General features: G+C 38.9%; 1 protein-coding gene across 6 annotated transcripts in view; it reads right to left on the bottom strand.

Annotated features, from left to right (window-relative positions):
- MYH11 (myosin heavy chain 11) overlaps positions 1-14003 on the bottom strand; it is a 53399-nt gene that overhangs the window by 19710 nt on the left and 19686 nt on the right. For 4 of the 6 annotated variants that reach the window (XM_072935735.1, XM_072935736.1, XM_072935738.1 and 1 more), the window contains exons 5-13: positions 9358-9460; positions 7686-7706; positions 5362-5454; positions 4899-4962; positions 3583-3681; positions 2456-2599; positions 974-1069; positions 476-594; positions 156-308 (exon numbers count right to left, since the gene is read on the bottom strand). In XM_072935735.1, coding sequence (XP_072791836.1) covers positions 156-308; positions 476-594; positions 974-1069; positions 2456-2599; positions 3583-3681; positions 4899-4962; positions 5362-5454; positions 7686-7706; positions 9358-9460 — 892 coding nt within the window. The remainder of the gene's footprint in view (positions 1-155; positions 309-475; positions 595-973; positions 1070-2455; positions 2600-3582; positions 3682-4898; positions 4963-5361; positions 5455-7685; positions 7707-9357; positions 9461-14003) is intronic. The other 2 variants (XM_072935740.1, XM_072935737.1) reach the window with 1 other exon arrangement.

Here is a 14003-nt window from a genome sequence, read left to right as displayed (position 1 = left end):
AAAGAAGTGAATTCTTAACATTAGAAAGAGATTTTCAAGAGTGAACTTAAATGACAAGATGGTATTTGCTATTCTGTATTTCTTTTTGCATATTAAAATAATTAAAATTTAAGGATCTATATGAGTTTAATCAGCTTGTGTCCCACAGCACATACCTCAAAAATCTCAAATCCAGCAATGTCAAGGATCCCCAAGAAAGAAGCTCCTTGTCTTTTTGTTTTATCGAGAGCTTTGTTCACGCGAGCCAGGATCCAACGGAACAGACGCTCAAATTTTGCCTTGGCCAAAGCTTCTATGGCAAAGTCTGCCTGGAAAAGGTGAGAGGAAATTTTAAGTGAAAGAAACCCACTTAACTGTTAATTTCTGTAGAAATGAGACAGAAAACAGATGTTTCCCTTTAGACAAGATGTAAGGAGATATAGAAATAGGAAAAGGGAGAGAGCTTTGGGAGAGCTGAGCAGAGTGCATGTGGTACCTGCTCTTTGGTCTGAGCTTTCTGGACAACATCTCGCCCAACCTTGATCCTTGGGGTCAGAATAGATCTTGTGAAGTCTGTCACATTAATCCCCATCAGGTGACACACTTTTTGTGCAGCTAGAATAAAAAAGTGAGATTTTATTTCAGATTGAATTGCCTCTTAGGTGATCAGTAAGTGTGAATATGAGTAGCTCAGCAAGTATGCAGAATTATTTATCTTCCTTAAAAGCTCCTCTATTGTACGCACAAAAGACGACACCGTAAAAATAAAATTTATGATCCAAGCAACAAATTCATCATTCATCCATTTATGGATTCAAGATTACTAGAAAAGGTAATGATAATTGAGGTGATTTAAAGCATGGTTTATATTTTAAATCCTGAGAGCTACATAGATAATAGCAATTAAATAAAAAATATTGATAAGGAATGCTTATTCAGTTGCTGTTTTACTAATTTTTTAATGTTAACTAAATTTTGAAGTGGAAAATAATACCAGTATCATCTGGCATAGAAGCTTGATCAGTGTTTCTCTCCTTCTTGAAGACAATATTACCCAGTTGTAGGACAGATGAAACAACCCTCAGTATAGCTGTAAAAGAAACAGATAATATAAATGAGGAACAGAATGGCCACGTTTTGAAAACTCTGTTCTCTGCAATAACATTCTAGTGCCTCTGATAGTCTGTACCTCTCTGGAAAGAGGAAGGTTTGTTTTAAAGGACTGTGCCTTAAAACTGCAGGAGTTTGAGAGCTGATTGAGCAAAAATCTCCACAATCTGTGCAGTGGAGCAAATGGGCCACTCTGGGAACACCAGCACCTCAAGCTAAGTTATGCTGGCTTCCCAGGCAGATCCCCACATCTCAGGAATTTGTCTCCCACTCGCAGTGCCTGTAGCATCTTCCCTGCTTAGTCACTCAAGAGTCTTTAAAATAAAAATTAAATCTGAAATACCAGCAGCCTCAAAAATGTGTGGCACTTCTGAATGTTATTCAGGGACATGTGGATATTTAGTTGTGCAACTAAAATCAAATGTATACATATCTTTAAAAGGATTAATGTCAAAATCCAGAAAAGGTATTTATTAATGTTTGATTACTAAAATACACATAAATGTGATGCCACCTAATCTTGGATAGTAAAATCTACTGATATGCTTCAGATGAGGTTGTACCAATTTGGGATGTTTTATTTGTTTAGCTGTAAATTTATCTAATTTACACAGGAGAAGAATATTGTCCAAATGGGCTTCTATTTTAGAGCATGAAATCAGGGGAGTTCAGACAATAAATTGACTCCCGCTGCTGCAGTGGAGAATGCTGCTGTCCATGCCAGTACTGGCAGGAGAACAGAGCAGTGTGCACCAGCACCATCATCCAGAATGACCAAGGCTGGGGTTTTGCTCAGCACCCCTCGGATGCAGGTGAGGGATGTGCTCTGCTGCTGCTGCTGCTGCTCCAAGGCTCGGGCACTGGGAGGATTCTGCTTTGCCACCAGGTGTCACTTGGGACATGGCAGTTTGCATCCGAGAGCGCTGCACACTCCCGGCAACGCTGAGACGTAAAAGCTATGCAGGTGGGTGTCTCTGGCAGGCCCACATTTTTAAGACAGTTTAGTTGTTGTTTCATGCTCTTTGTTTTTATTTCTTGTTTTTCTGAATCAGTGAGCACATATGAGCTATTTGAGCCTGTTCCGTTTCCTTCAAAAATAAATCAGATTATTTTGCAACTTTTTTGTGCTGTTTGGAAAGTTCTGAACAATTGATTTAAATGGTCATTACTGTTTATAGAGCTAGCTTAGACTCAATAATCTCTTTTTGGATATATAGGGGGTTCCAATGAGAAATATTCCCTTTCATAAACACAAATTAGCTTTGCAAAGTGATTATTCGGACAGAATTAACCTCTGCATTTGCATCTCTATGTAGTGTCACTTGCAGTTGTATATGTTGAATACAGTGTTGACAACAATTCTCACCTGTCTGTTCCTCATCAGTAAAGCCCATAATTTTCATGGCTTCCAAGGTCTCCTGGAACATTTCATCATCTTGTTGAGAAGGAATAGGCACGTAGCCACTGGATAGAAAGGTGTAATTGTTGAAGCCTTCCAGCAACAAATCATCTAAAAAGAAGAAGAAAATCTTTATTTAAGAGCATCTACTTAATCCTCTTTGTTCATGAATTCTCCTAAGGAACAGCAGAAGAACAACATTCTCCTAAACCCCAATGTTACCACCAAAGGAAGGTTCTGCTTATATGAGGAGTTTAGGGTTTTGTCAAATATTTTCAAAATAACTATTTAGCAAGCTTGATGGTATTAAGTTTCTAGTTTTCATTAGTGACTGGAGAATGTCTCTGCACTTTGGGGCAATTTTGTGTCCTATGGACTCAAATCTGAGCCATTCTTCCCAAAATCCTTCTATTGAGTGCCACATGTAACCTACTCAGAATTATGTGGGGATTCATAGCCTGTAATAGTAAGAATGGAGCAAGGTAACAACCAAAGTGGGCCAGACTAACAGACTATTCAACCCTATTCTATGGCCAACAACAGATTCTTAGATAAGGAACATAAAAACCAGGGAAAAGACAGTAACCCATTGCTTTATACATTCTTTAGCAATGAGTGATTTAGAGAAACATGTCATATTTGAACCATGATGTTCCAATACATCTGAAGCTGTGGCTTTCACAGTGTATTAACGTGCTGTGGCAAATACATTGTCTTAATTTATTTTAAAACAATGAGCTGATATTCTTATTGGAACTCCCAATTTCTTTTTTGTAAAGCAATTAATAACTCTTCCCAATTTATCTTCTTGGTATTATTCAAGATGGGATCTGAATGGGTCTACATCTCCTGTAAATTAAAATATCCTGTAAACTGCAAACAACCTGCCTCAAACAGGGGGACATGAATTGATGCTTTCTTATAATTCACTTGAGAAAATTGTTTTCTATAGCTAAAATACATAGCTATTTCTATGACATTTGTTTATACTAAGGATTGAATGACATATAATTACAGAAATTAAGATAAATACTTAGGCAAGCCATTGCTCAGACCATTCAATGAGATGAGAGAATTATTAGTAAGGAACTTACTTCTCATCTGTTCAGAAGCTCCAGCAATCAAATAGTAAAAGATGTGAAATGTTCTTTCATCTTTAGCCTGACGAATTGCACGGGATTTTTCAAGCAAATCTGTTTTTAAAGTGTGTTAAAAAAATCAATAACATTATTTAATCCTTTCTTAATTGTGCCATCAGCCTCAGAACCATCAATAGCATTGTCTAAATATTTGCCATGTACTTGTCTAACATGAATATGTGTCTAATTCTGTGGCAGGAGCTCTGGTATTGGTATAATCCTTACCACAGTCAGCAGATCCATCTCCTGCTTGCTGTTGCAGGGTAAATGGTGGTAATCATGGCAGTAATCAAAATAGACCTAAATTATTCTAAAATCCAGGATCTAAAACTTATAGTCACAATATAATTCAAACCACTTTGAAAATTAAGCACTAATATAATTCTTTCAACATACAGTGGAGCTGCTGGAAAAAAAAAAAAAAGAGTTCTTGAGGTGAGTATTGTAGATATTAAAACAATAAAATCAAGTTATATTTATGGACTGTTCTTGTGACTATAAGCTAATAAAAATGAAGTTATCAATAGTGTAAGTATTTCAATACCAGTCAGTGATTCACCCTTTAAAAGCTAAAATGCTGTAGATAAAACTTCAGCTAAGACCAAAACTGTTAAAATATTAATGATTTTTTCCTAAAGATCGGTTATCAAAATAAGAGCAGAATGATAAACTCTTTGTTGCTTGATGCTACACTCTAGGGATAAGGTACTTCTTTATATCTGCATCGTTCTTTCTCATTTATTGGAGCAAGAAGCACTTTCTATATGCAAAGGTGAGCAGTGCAACACTGAGGAAACCACCTGCATATTAATATGTTCATTAAAATAAACTAGCTCATAAACATAGCCAAGGGAACAGGCAACATACTTGACAAGCAAGGTCAGCCTGAGCTGAATTTCTCAGTCCATTTTCCCTGAAAAAATACATTGAGGCTATTGATACATAACTGACTGCTCTGGGTGTGTAATTTGACATGGCAGTTAGTATTTAGCATCCAAGCAATACAAGTCCTCTGGACACAAAAATGTGCTTTGCTATTGCCTTAGGAATGGGCTGTTCAGTTCCTGAAGCTGGGGAATAGCTCCCTTTCCTGTAGCTGAGAAAAGAGCCCTGAAAACACAAAACTGAGAGCAGGACAGAAGCTGCTATCAGCACAAACAGGACACTTCCCTCCCTCTTTGTTCACAGCAGCCCCAGCAGTGTTTGTTTTCTGAGACATGCAATGTTCATGTGCCTTCTGCCAGCCTGGTGCAGCTCTCTGCAAAGGATACAAGTCTCGATGTTTGCTCCAACAATGTAGCCCGTCACGTCGAAGTTGATGCGGATGAATTTGCCCTGTGAATGAAAAGAAGATCTAAATTGGGCTGTTCTTTCAGGCAGTGCCAGGTTTTCCAATATTAGCCAGTATTTAGCCTGTTCCATAAGATGTGTACATCACCCTCCCTAGAATATGCCTGACTCCCTCCTGCTGGGGTGACCTGTGGAACAGCCTGAAAGGAATGAACTTCTCTGATATTCCCTCTGTAGAGATTCCCCCCACATTTTGTTGAGGCACTTAGAGGGAAAGGAGTTCTCCCTACTGGACAAGGCTTTGGAAGTGGGGGTAGGACAACATCTTTGTTCTACTTTGATTTCCACAAGGTCAATGAGGGAACAGGGTTGGATCTGTGAAACTCTCTCTGCTGAAGTTGACCCACACGGACCCACAGACCGAACTGCAATTCTCCTACTTACAAATCTGGAGGAGTTGTCATTCTTCACAGTTTTGGCATTTCCAAAAGCTTCAAGAATAGGGTTTGCCTGGAGAAGCTGTTTTTCCAGCTCACCCTAAAATTCATTCAGAAGCAGTTAACACTAAACTTTATAATTACTTACTTGAAACTAACACTCGTACACGGCAGAGAAAGGTGAAATCTAATTTAAGTCTCTGGTTTTTTTGGTTTTTTTTTTTGCTGAATACTGCATTTTATGTGGATTTGTTCATTCTCTATTAAACTTGGTGTTTATCTATTTGTGCAATTGACTGCTGCCCTGTATACATGACCCTTTTCCAGCCTTGTTGCATATGACAGATCAAACTCTATTAATCTGTTTAGCATCATGACTTCCTTAAAAAAAGGGTCATTCAATGTCAATTATTTTTTCCATTTTAATGTAATTTTTTAAAGGGATATTCTTAAAGGAACCTCTAGCATGTCTTTTCCAAGTTAGTTTATTGAGACCCTTTGCTAGCAAATGACAATATAATTAGAATAATTTGCCATGAATAATTTTAATGTAATGCAGCACAAAGCTACAAAGCAGATTTTATCGTCTATTAATAATGATCCATGCAAGGCTACGTAGGTTAAATATGGAATTGCATTGATTTATTTCAAACTAGAATAATGAATTCTCATGCAAACACACAATCTTCATATTATATTGTTAATTGTGGTTAGTAATTGCTAAGGAAACAAATCATGCAATGAAACAAGCATGCATTTAATTCTATATATTTACCTAATCCTATTTCTAAGCAAACCAATGAAGTTGAAAAAATATTTTGCATATGTATACAGCTTGTCAGAACTTTTCATTCAGCTCTGTTGTATGAGATCATTTACATTCACATTTACTTTGCCACACTATTCTTTGAGCACTACTCTGTAGTAATATGCAATATTTCAAATAACTCACCCTGAAAAGGAAAAAGTCCTTGACAGATAATAAAATATAATTTAAATTATTTTAATTAGAAATTAAGGCAATATTTCGTTTGAATCTATGAAATAATTTGGAAAATGAAAGTGCTTCCCAATTGGTGTGCAAATCTGGAAATTTTTTTTCTAAATGTCACTTCTGAATGCCTTGTAACTTCTGTGTCAATGGTGAGAGCTACCTCAAAAGTATCATTAAAAAACTTACTACCCAAGAACTGGAGGAAGAGGGAAGGAAGAGTTCCTAACAAGTTCATACAGGAATCCCAGAATAAGAAATGAACTCCTAAAACAGAAGATTCTCTGTACTGGGCAGCTCTGTTCAGATACACTCTGTAGACTTAAAATCTCCAGTATAAGCAAAGAGTGTTGCTACAATCAGATGGTGGCATCTAAAATAGAATCTCGTCTGTTAAAATGAGACAGACACCACCTGCTTCTACTGAACTGAACTATGCCATAGAGTTGGGTATAAAGCTCTGGCTCCAGATGGCCAGCACTGTGTGCAGCCCTAAGTCCACCAGACTCCACAGAGCTGCCCATGCCAACCATGAAACAATTTTTTTTTTTTGCAGAGACATTGTCAAAGGAAGTACTAAATTTACTAAGGGGCAACACTGTCACAGCTGAAGTCTGTGAGGCAGCCATCAGAATGGGGCAAAAAAGACTGCATGAAAGAAAATAAATCTCTTGCCTGGCACAGAAACAGCAAGAGTGTGCCAGCAAACCTGCCTGTATTCCCAAAGCATTGCTATGTGTATGGCACATGGAGAGGAGGGCCTGTAACACACCTGCAGACAGGTGCTGCACTGGGAATTGCTCTGTTACACGCCACAGCAGCAAGCTAAGGACATGCTAACTCTTGTGGTGGTGAACAATTCTCAACAGTTACATGCACATATAAAATTCCAAGCAACAACAAATGAAAAGCATGCAGCCAAACAAACCAAACACCGTGAGGTTTAGGAATTATTTCACAACAGTCCTAAAAACTTCAACCTGAAGCACAGAAAGCATTTTGATATTTCATTCAGAAACCACATTGTTAAATTTCAGGCTGAGTAGCTCTTCCAGGATTGTGGGAAATTTAATTCAAACTATGGCAATTTGAACACACACAGAGATACAGAAGAGAGTGATATTTGAAAGATGACCCTGCCTGTGTCAGACCTCATTCTTTACCATGGGGCCTGACACAGTTAGGGTTGATTTGTGAGAGCATTTGGTGCTATTGTTGCTTTTTATCATATCATACAACATATTTCAACAAAATCTCTCCTAAATTTTTGGGGTGCAACAATAGCATGCAGATCTACACTCAGTGCCTTAAACACACATCAAACAGTCTAAGTTACTCACGTAGGCAAAAGATGGACCTTGCTGTGTTGAATAACATGGTATAAAACAAATGTCAGTATAATTTCCATTAGACAGATATTTTTATTGTTTTTCCTGTATTAAAATAACCAGTACACAGTTTCCATGCAAATAAACCAGGAATACAGATATGAACAATCTATTGCAGGGTACAACTATCATTAACATACTTTGAGCATATTAATTGAAGAAAAGAAAAATCCTTTAGCAAAGAGATGGGATTTGGATCCAGTCCCAGGTTAGTCTCTCAGGACCAGATAAAGGCAAATATTTTTATGATAAATCCCTAGTTCTTCTCTGGTGGCATTTTGTTATTCATTAGATGTTAATGATTGAAATTGCAGTGTCAGCAGTCCCAGTCACTGAATTACTATTTGTCAGCATGATATAGAACAAATTAGACCTTTTCTCAGGTCTTCTCTGATGGATATTTGCCTTCAGGTCTGTCTCAGGGCAAATTTTGTCCTGAGACTCACATAATTCCCCAGAGGAGTCAGCAGCAACTGCAGTTAGGGATGGCCTTGGCACTCCAAGGTCATTCACCCCCAGCTACTACGCAGGGACTCAATAGGAAGAAATTACTTTTTTTTGCATAAACATTAAATATTAAACATTAGTCTTGAACTGTTTCCACTAAATTAAATCACAGATTTCTAGAAAATACTACTCATAAGGACATCTACCCCCTCCCCTACTCCAAATTAGAATCCACTGTACATAAAAGCCTAGTTATTTGTGGGGGAAGAGGGAGGGCTGCACACCTCATGCTCTGCTGACACATGGGCAGGGGCAGCTCAGAGACCCCACACAGGGGTGGTCATGAGATTTTTACTTTATTTCCCACTTCCCTACTAATTATTTATCCTGCACCAAATCGTGTATTTGAGGCACAATGTCTTCCTGAATTAAGCCTGTTTTGTCATAAAAGTGAATTGCTTCATTTTTTTGGCAGAAGTTTTGAGTTACTTTTGAAAGGCTGGAAATTACGTAGGACCTGGACTATTATCATTGAGAAGAACAAAGACAGCTGAGAGCCTCAGCCATGGTAACGGTCTCCAGGAACTGGACAGGTATATGGTTCAAAGTAAGAAAATGAACTTTAGTCTCTCAGGCAAGGCCATTACACATTTTGAAGGAACAAAGCACTTTGAAAAAATTGTGCCTTTCAAAATTGCTACCTCTGACAGAGCAGTAAAAAAAAAAAAAAGACAAGTTTTATACTGGGACTCTTTGCTAGTTAGTAAGAAAAATTATTAACAAATCCAATGAAAACTTTGGAAGTTTAAATGCTGGTATACATTTTTGTGATACAGTTGGACAATGTGTAAGTTACAGGCTTTCCCAAACTTCTCAGTTGGCAGAGGTCAAGGGTAAAACAAGGACTTGAGTCTTGAGGCAGACCTTCAAAGCCTTCATGCTGGGATATAAATAGGTGCTATGCCTATGGAAAATGATGAATATTTCTGTTTTCCCTAGGTACATTCTGATTTGATGCCTAAGATGGTGTCAAACAAATTTTTTTATTCTATAAATATAGAGCTGTGATGTAATTGTGTACTCTTAATATGCCACTGTTTGACCAGCCCCAGTCCCTGAGCTGCAGTGACCTCAGCACAGGCCTGGGGAAGAGCTGGGGATGGAGGAGCTCACTTACAGTGACACTGGTGTCCTTCTTGCCCTTGTGTGATGAGGCAACAACAGCCAGGTACTGAATGACCTTCTTGGTATTTTCTGTCTTGCCAGCACCAGATTCACCTCTGAGGGGAAAGAAAATAACACAAAAGAAGGTAGGTACCAGTGGAGTCCTTCTGCCATGTAGATGTACATAGTGTATACAAACAGAACTGGAAACTGCCCAGCTCAGTTCTTATTTACCCCAGAACAGTACCTCCCAAATGCACCTGACTTCAGCCTGCAAAGAATGCATTATCAGAGTCATATCTCTGTCCTGGTAGTATTTTGAGTGCACATTGAGCCATTTAAGGGAATTCTAAAACATGATGCATTTTTGAACAGCAGTTTATCTTGCTTTGGCAGCATCTGAGCACTTATGAGAACTGGAGTTGGCAGGGAGTCTGCTTATATTTTAAGATCAAAACATACAACATTAACTATGATGTGATACAGCAGTAAAAGAAAACATCGGCAGTAATACAATGGTTTTCTCTTCTGAAACTCTGGCATTAAAGTAGAGTAACAGCTTGATCCTGCCTCATCTGAATTTTGTATTCAGATGCTCCTTGAATTCAGTGGGACCAGGAATGGAACTGCCTGAGGTGTCCCTGCTCCCTGGGTAATGAGGGACATTGTGGAGATTTTCTGACCAGCAGAACTGGCACCCCAGCTCTGCTCCATGCAGTGTCCCTTGGGAAGCAGGAAGGCAGTGGTAACTTCTTCTCTCTTGGAAGACTTCCAGGTTAAGTTTATTTACAACTCTTAAACTCTCTCTTAAAGTAAGAGTGGTTTTCAAAGTACAGATCGACAGAGGCTTTTCTCAATAGAAATTTCCATTCAATTTTCCTCCCTAATTGTTACATTATATCATCTTATGTCTTTCAGATACCTCTGGCTCTGACGATTATATGGACAAAAATATTTTTGTACTGTCCTGCTTAGCAGTCAAAGTGGCTGTAGCAAACGAGGTCTTTCAACTGAGCTGGTGCTGTGAGGAGAGCAACCATCTAAGTTGGACCCCTTTTTCTTTGGATCTATCATAAAATAGATTTTAGAAAAATAAAAGAACAATACATTCAAAAATCCCAGAGATATTTATCAGCTCTTTTGAGTCTGAAACTATTTAGCTGAATCCAATGCAGTTCTGCTTCTTTTCCTAATTAGGAAATACAGGAATTAATTTTCCCTACCAAAGGACCAGTGATAAATGGACATAAAAATATGGAGAAGTGTTGGAGAGAACTTTCAATACAGAATGACATCGATATAAACCTTAGGAAACAATTCCTGCCTGAGGTACAACATGATAAGAACTGTTTCTTCTGGCTTTTCAAGTTTGAACCACAAATAAGTGAGATTAGTAGATTCCTTTTCACAAGACCTGGGTTAATTTGCACAGTTTTGAGATTGGATTCATCTGTGCCTGGGCTTTAGTGCTAAAACATTTCTATGTTTTATGGATAAAAATTAAGTGTACTGGGAATAATTCCAAACCAAGCACACCAGTCTGAAGACATATGCACACAAACTTTTCAAATAAATCTACCTTACATCTTTGTTTCTTTGGAAAAAAAACCCCAACCAAAACACTTTCTTCAAACAAACCCCGGGCTTTAAACTAGTCCATTTTATTAAGGGTTATTTGTAGTTCATCATATCATCATTGCATTTCCTTTCTCCCAGGGCAACAGTGCCCATCTTTCGGTTTTTCCCTGAATCCCTGTGAGTATTACCATATATGGCATCATTTTACTTGTAATTATCCCATCATACTGTAATGCTCTTTAACTCTTTGCTTCTGCACAGGCTTTCCTGTTTTCTGCAGACACATTTGGAGGCTTTAACTTCCTTTTGAAATAGAAAAGTTCCTCAGTGTGGAATAGAAAACATGCAGAACCTTAACTGCATTAGGTTAATTAGGAAAAAAAGGCTCCAAGGTCAATATGTAATGAAGAATAATGTCTCTAGCTGATAAATACCTCTGATTTTCAACATATCACATCAGTCGAAAACATCTGTGACAACAGAGAGTTCTGATAAACAAGTATCCATTTAACATTAGTAGCCCTCATACTCTGAAGGATGTATCACAGCCATATGGTGTCTGATTTGCCCTCAGTGACAAAATGCCATGTGTTTGTAAATGTACTAATGAGGAGGAATGGCTAGGTCAGGTCAATGCCTTGAAATAGCAAGGAGTTTACCCAGGGAGACCCAAGAGGAGGAGGTCATGAGAATATCTTGGTTCACTTCACAGGTGGATGAAATTCTTCCTTGAGCTATTGAGTAGCAACAGAATTTGTCATGCAGAACAAGTTTTTTCTCTGCATCTGCCTTGAAGTACTGTCATTTCTGAGGAGGCAGAGACAACTCCCATTGTGAGGTGGTATGAGAAATCCCACATGTTTTAAAATCTACTTGCTCTCTTAAGCTCAGTGACTGAATTTTTAAAGATGGGTCTTTTCCTGCAAAAATGGTAATTTTGCCATGGACCATACAGGATGGGGTTCCTCCCAGTAGGCATCTTCTCCTTTCTTCTGAGTGCCCATTTTCCTCAGACTTAATTCTGTTCCAAGTAGGTGATCACCATATAAAGGCTGTTACCATTTTTTTAGTCATCATCTTTAGGAAGCAGAATGACCATTTGTTTAATTGAAGCCTCCCAAATAATTATTTTTCCTGCCATACCCAAGGAAGCACATTTACTCCCAGTGCAGTTCTTTGCACCCAGTTCAGATGGCCAGTGCAAAAAAACAGATCCAAAGCAAGTCCCATTGCACAGTTCTGAGCAGCCCAACAGCAGTACTTTAGCTACTTCCTATGCGAGTTTTCCTCCTAAGAAACTCTTTGGCTTTCCCAGAGCAAAGGGCTCCACTAGGCTAACAGGCTTGCTCTGTTAAGAATACCACTCTCACAACATGGGGTATAGCTTCAACTTATTCTTCCCTTGCTGCTTGCCAGTCATTGTTTTAGGACCTCACTACAGGATTTAAAGCACACAAACTCATATATGTAGTCCTCAGCTATAACAGAGTTTTCATACCTCTTAAGCTACAAAATCCTCCATGACTCCATTACTTTCACCTTAAATGAAAATTATTCCAGCTGAGAATATGTTTCCAAAGAAGAACAAAGTATCACTAGCAGGTTGGCCCCACTGTTGGGGTTGAGCCTGTGGTGTAACTAGGACTCTTGTACATTTGAGAACAACTGAGAAAAAATAATTTTAAAAGTGTATTTCCTTTTGTTTTTGTTGAAAATTTGTAAGCTTTCCATGTTAATATTATGATATGAGACTTAGCTTAACTCCACTTTTGGAAACATCTGAAAAGCAAGAGCAGAATTTATTTTCAGCATTTGTTCAGTAAGCAATGAACCACAAGAATTGCCCGTTCACACATCCCTTAATCCAGCTGTGCTGGCTCTGTGGGAAGCCCCTGTGCACAGGGCGCTCAACGAGGTGCTCTAAATCACATTAGGGCTTGGCAGCCTTTGTCCTGCAGTACGAGATGTGCAAACATGATGAAAAGCTTTGTCCTAGACCAGCTGTACCCCACTGGAGACCTGTCTCAGAAGCCAGCCCACTGATCCTATGGGTTTACTTACAAAACAATTCCCAAAGGACGCGGAGCAGCGTCAGCGCCAGCTCTGCCCGGAGCTCCACGAGATATCTGTGTGGGACAGGGGCCAGGCAGCAGCCACTGCCAGCTCCAGCCTTGGAGATTTACTGAGCTGGGAAATCTCAAAGGAGTTGAGCCCTCTCCTGGACAAGTCTTTTGACTAATGGGGCTTTGCAGTTTGGAGATGTTCTGGATGATTTTGCTTCTTGATGCACATCAGGGAAAGAAATGGGCTTGAGTCTTATGGTCGGGTGAGGCTCTGGAGAGTTTGCCCAGAGAGAGAGAGAGAGGGGAAGAATGGGAAAAGGGCAGAATGGTCACTGCCCCACTCAATGTTTTGTCTGTTCCCATATCAAATTAAGTTGAAATATGACCCTGCTACTTTCCTGTTTTTATAGAAGCTATTCAAACTAAATGCATATTTTAAAAACCAGAAAGGTAAAGAAAAGGTATTGATTATAGGTACAGGTGTTTCACAAGTACTTGTTTCCATGGGCTTCACAATACCCCAAACACACGGAACTTTGATCAGATTTTCACATTTATTTAAGGTAGCATTTTTGTAAACTGGAACTTGTGCACAGTCCTCTAAGCCACATTGGCTTTCTAGAAAATACCCTACCTGCTCTTTTCAGGAAGCGGCTAAAATATCTAAAATATGATAACCCCAAGATCAGATAGGTTTATGAGGCAATTGTTGAAACTCATGTAGGTAATTTTTTGCAAAAACATTTTGAAAACTCCAGGAGAATCCACTTGTGTCTTTAGAAATCAAACAAGTGGCCAGAAGTCTCCTTTGAGGGCTTGTGCCTCTACTGCCATTGGAGGAAGATGTGGGATTTTGAGGCTGACTGTAAAGGGCCAGAGAGCAGCTGGCAGGGAATGACACCAGAGGATGTTCAGTGATGCTACCCATGGGAAAGAGCTAATGGCAAAAGGATGTGTGTGCACAGAGGAGAGGAGGCCAAGGGCAGGATGAGTGTGGTTATTAATGAAATGTAGAGAA

This window comes from Taeniopygia guttata, chromosome 14 (assembly GCF_048771995.1).
Source record: "Taeniopygia guttata chromosome 14, bTaeGut7.mat, whole genome shotgun sequence".
Classification (NCBI taxonomy): Eukaryota; Metazoa; Chordata; class Aves; order Passeriformes; family Estrildidae; genus Taeniopygia; species Taeniopygia guttata.
The sequence above is the reverse complement of the archived record's forward strand: the minus strand, read 5'-3'. Positions and strand labels throughout refer to the sequence as shown.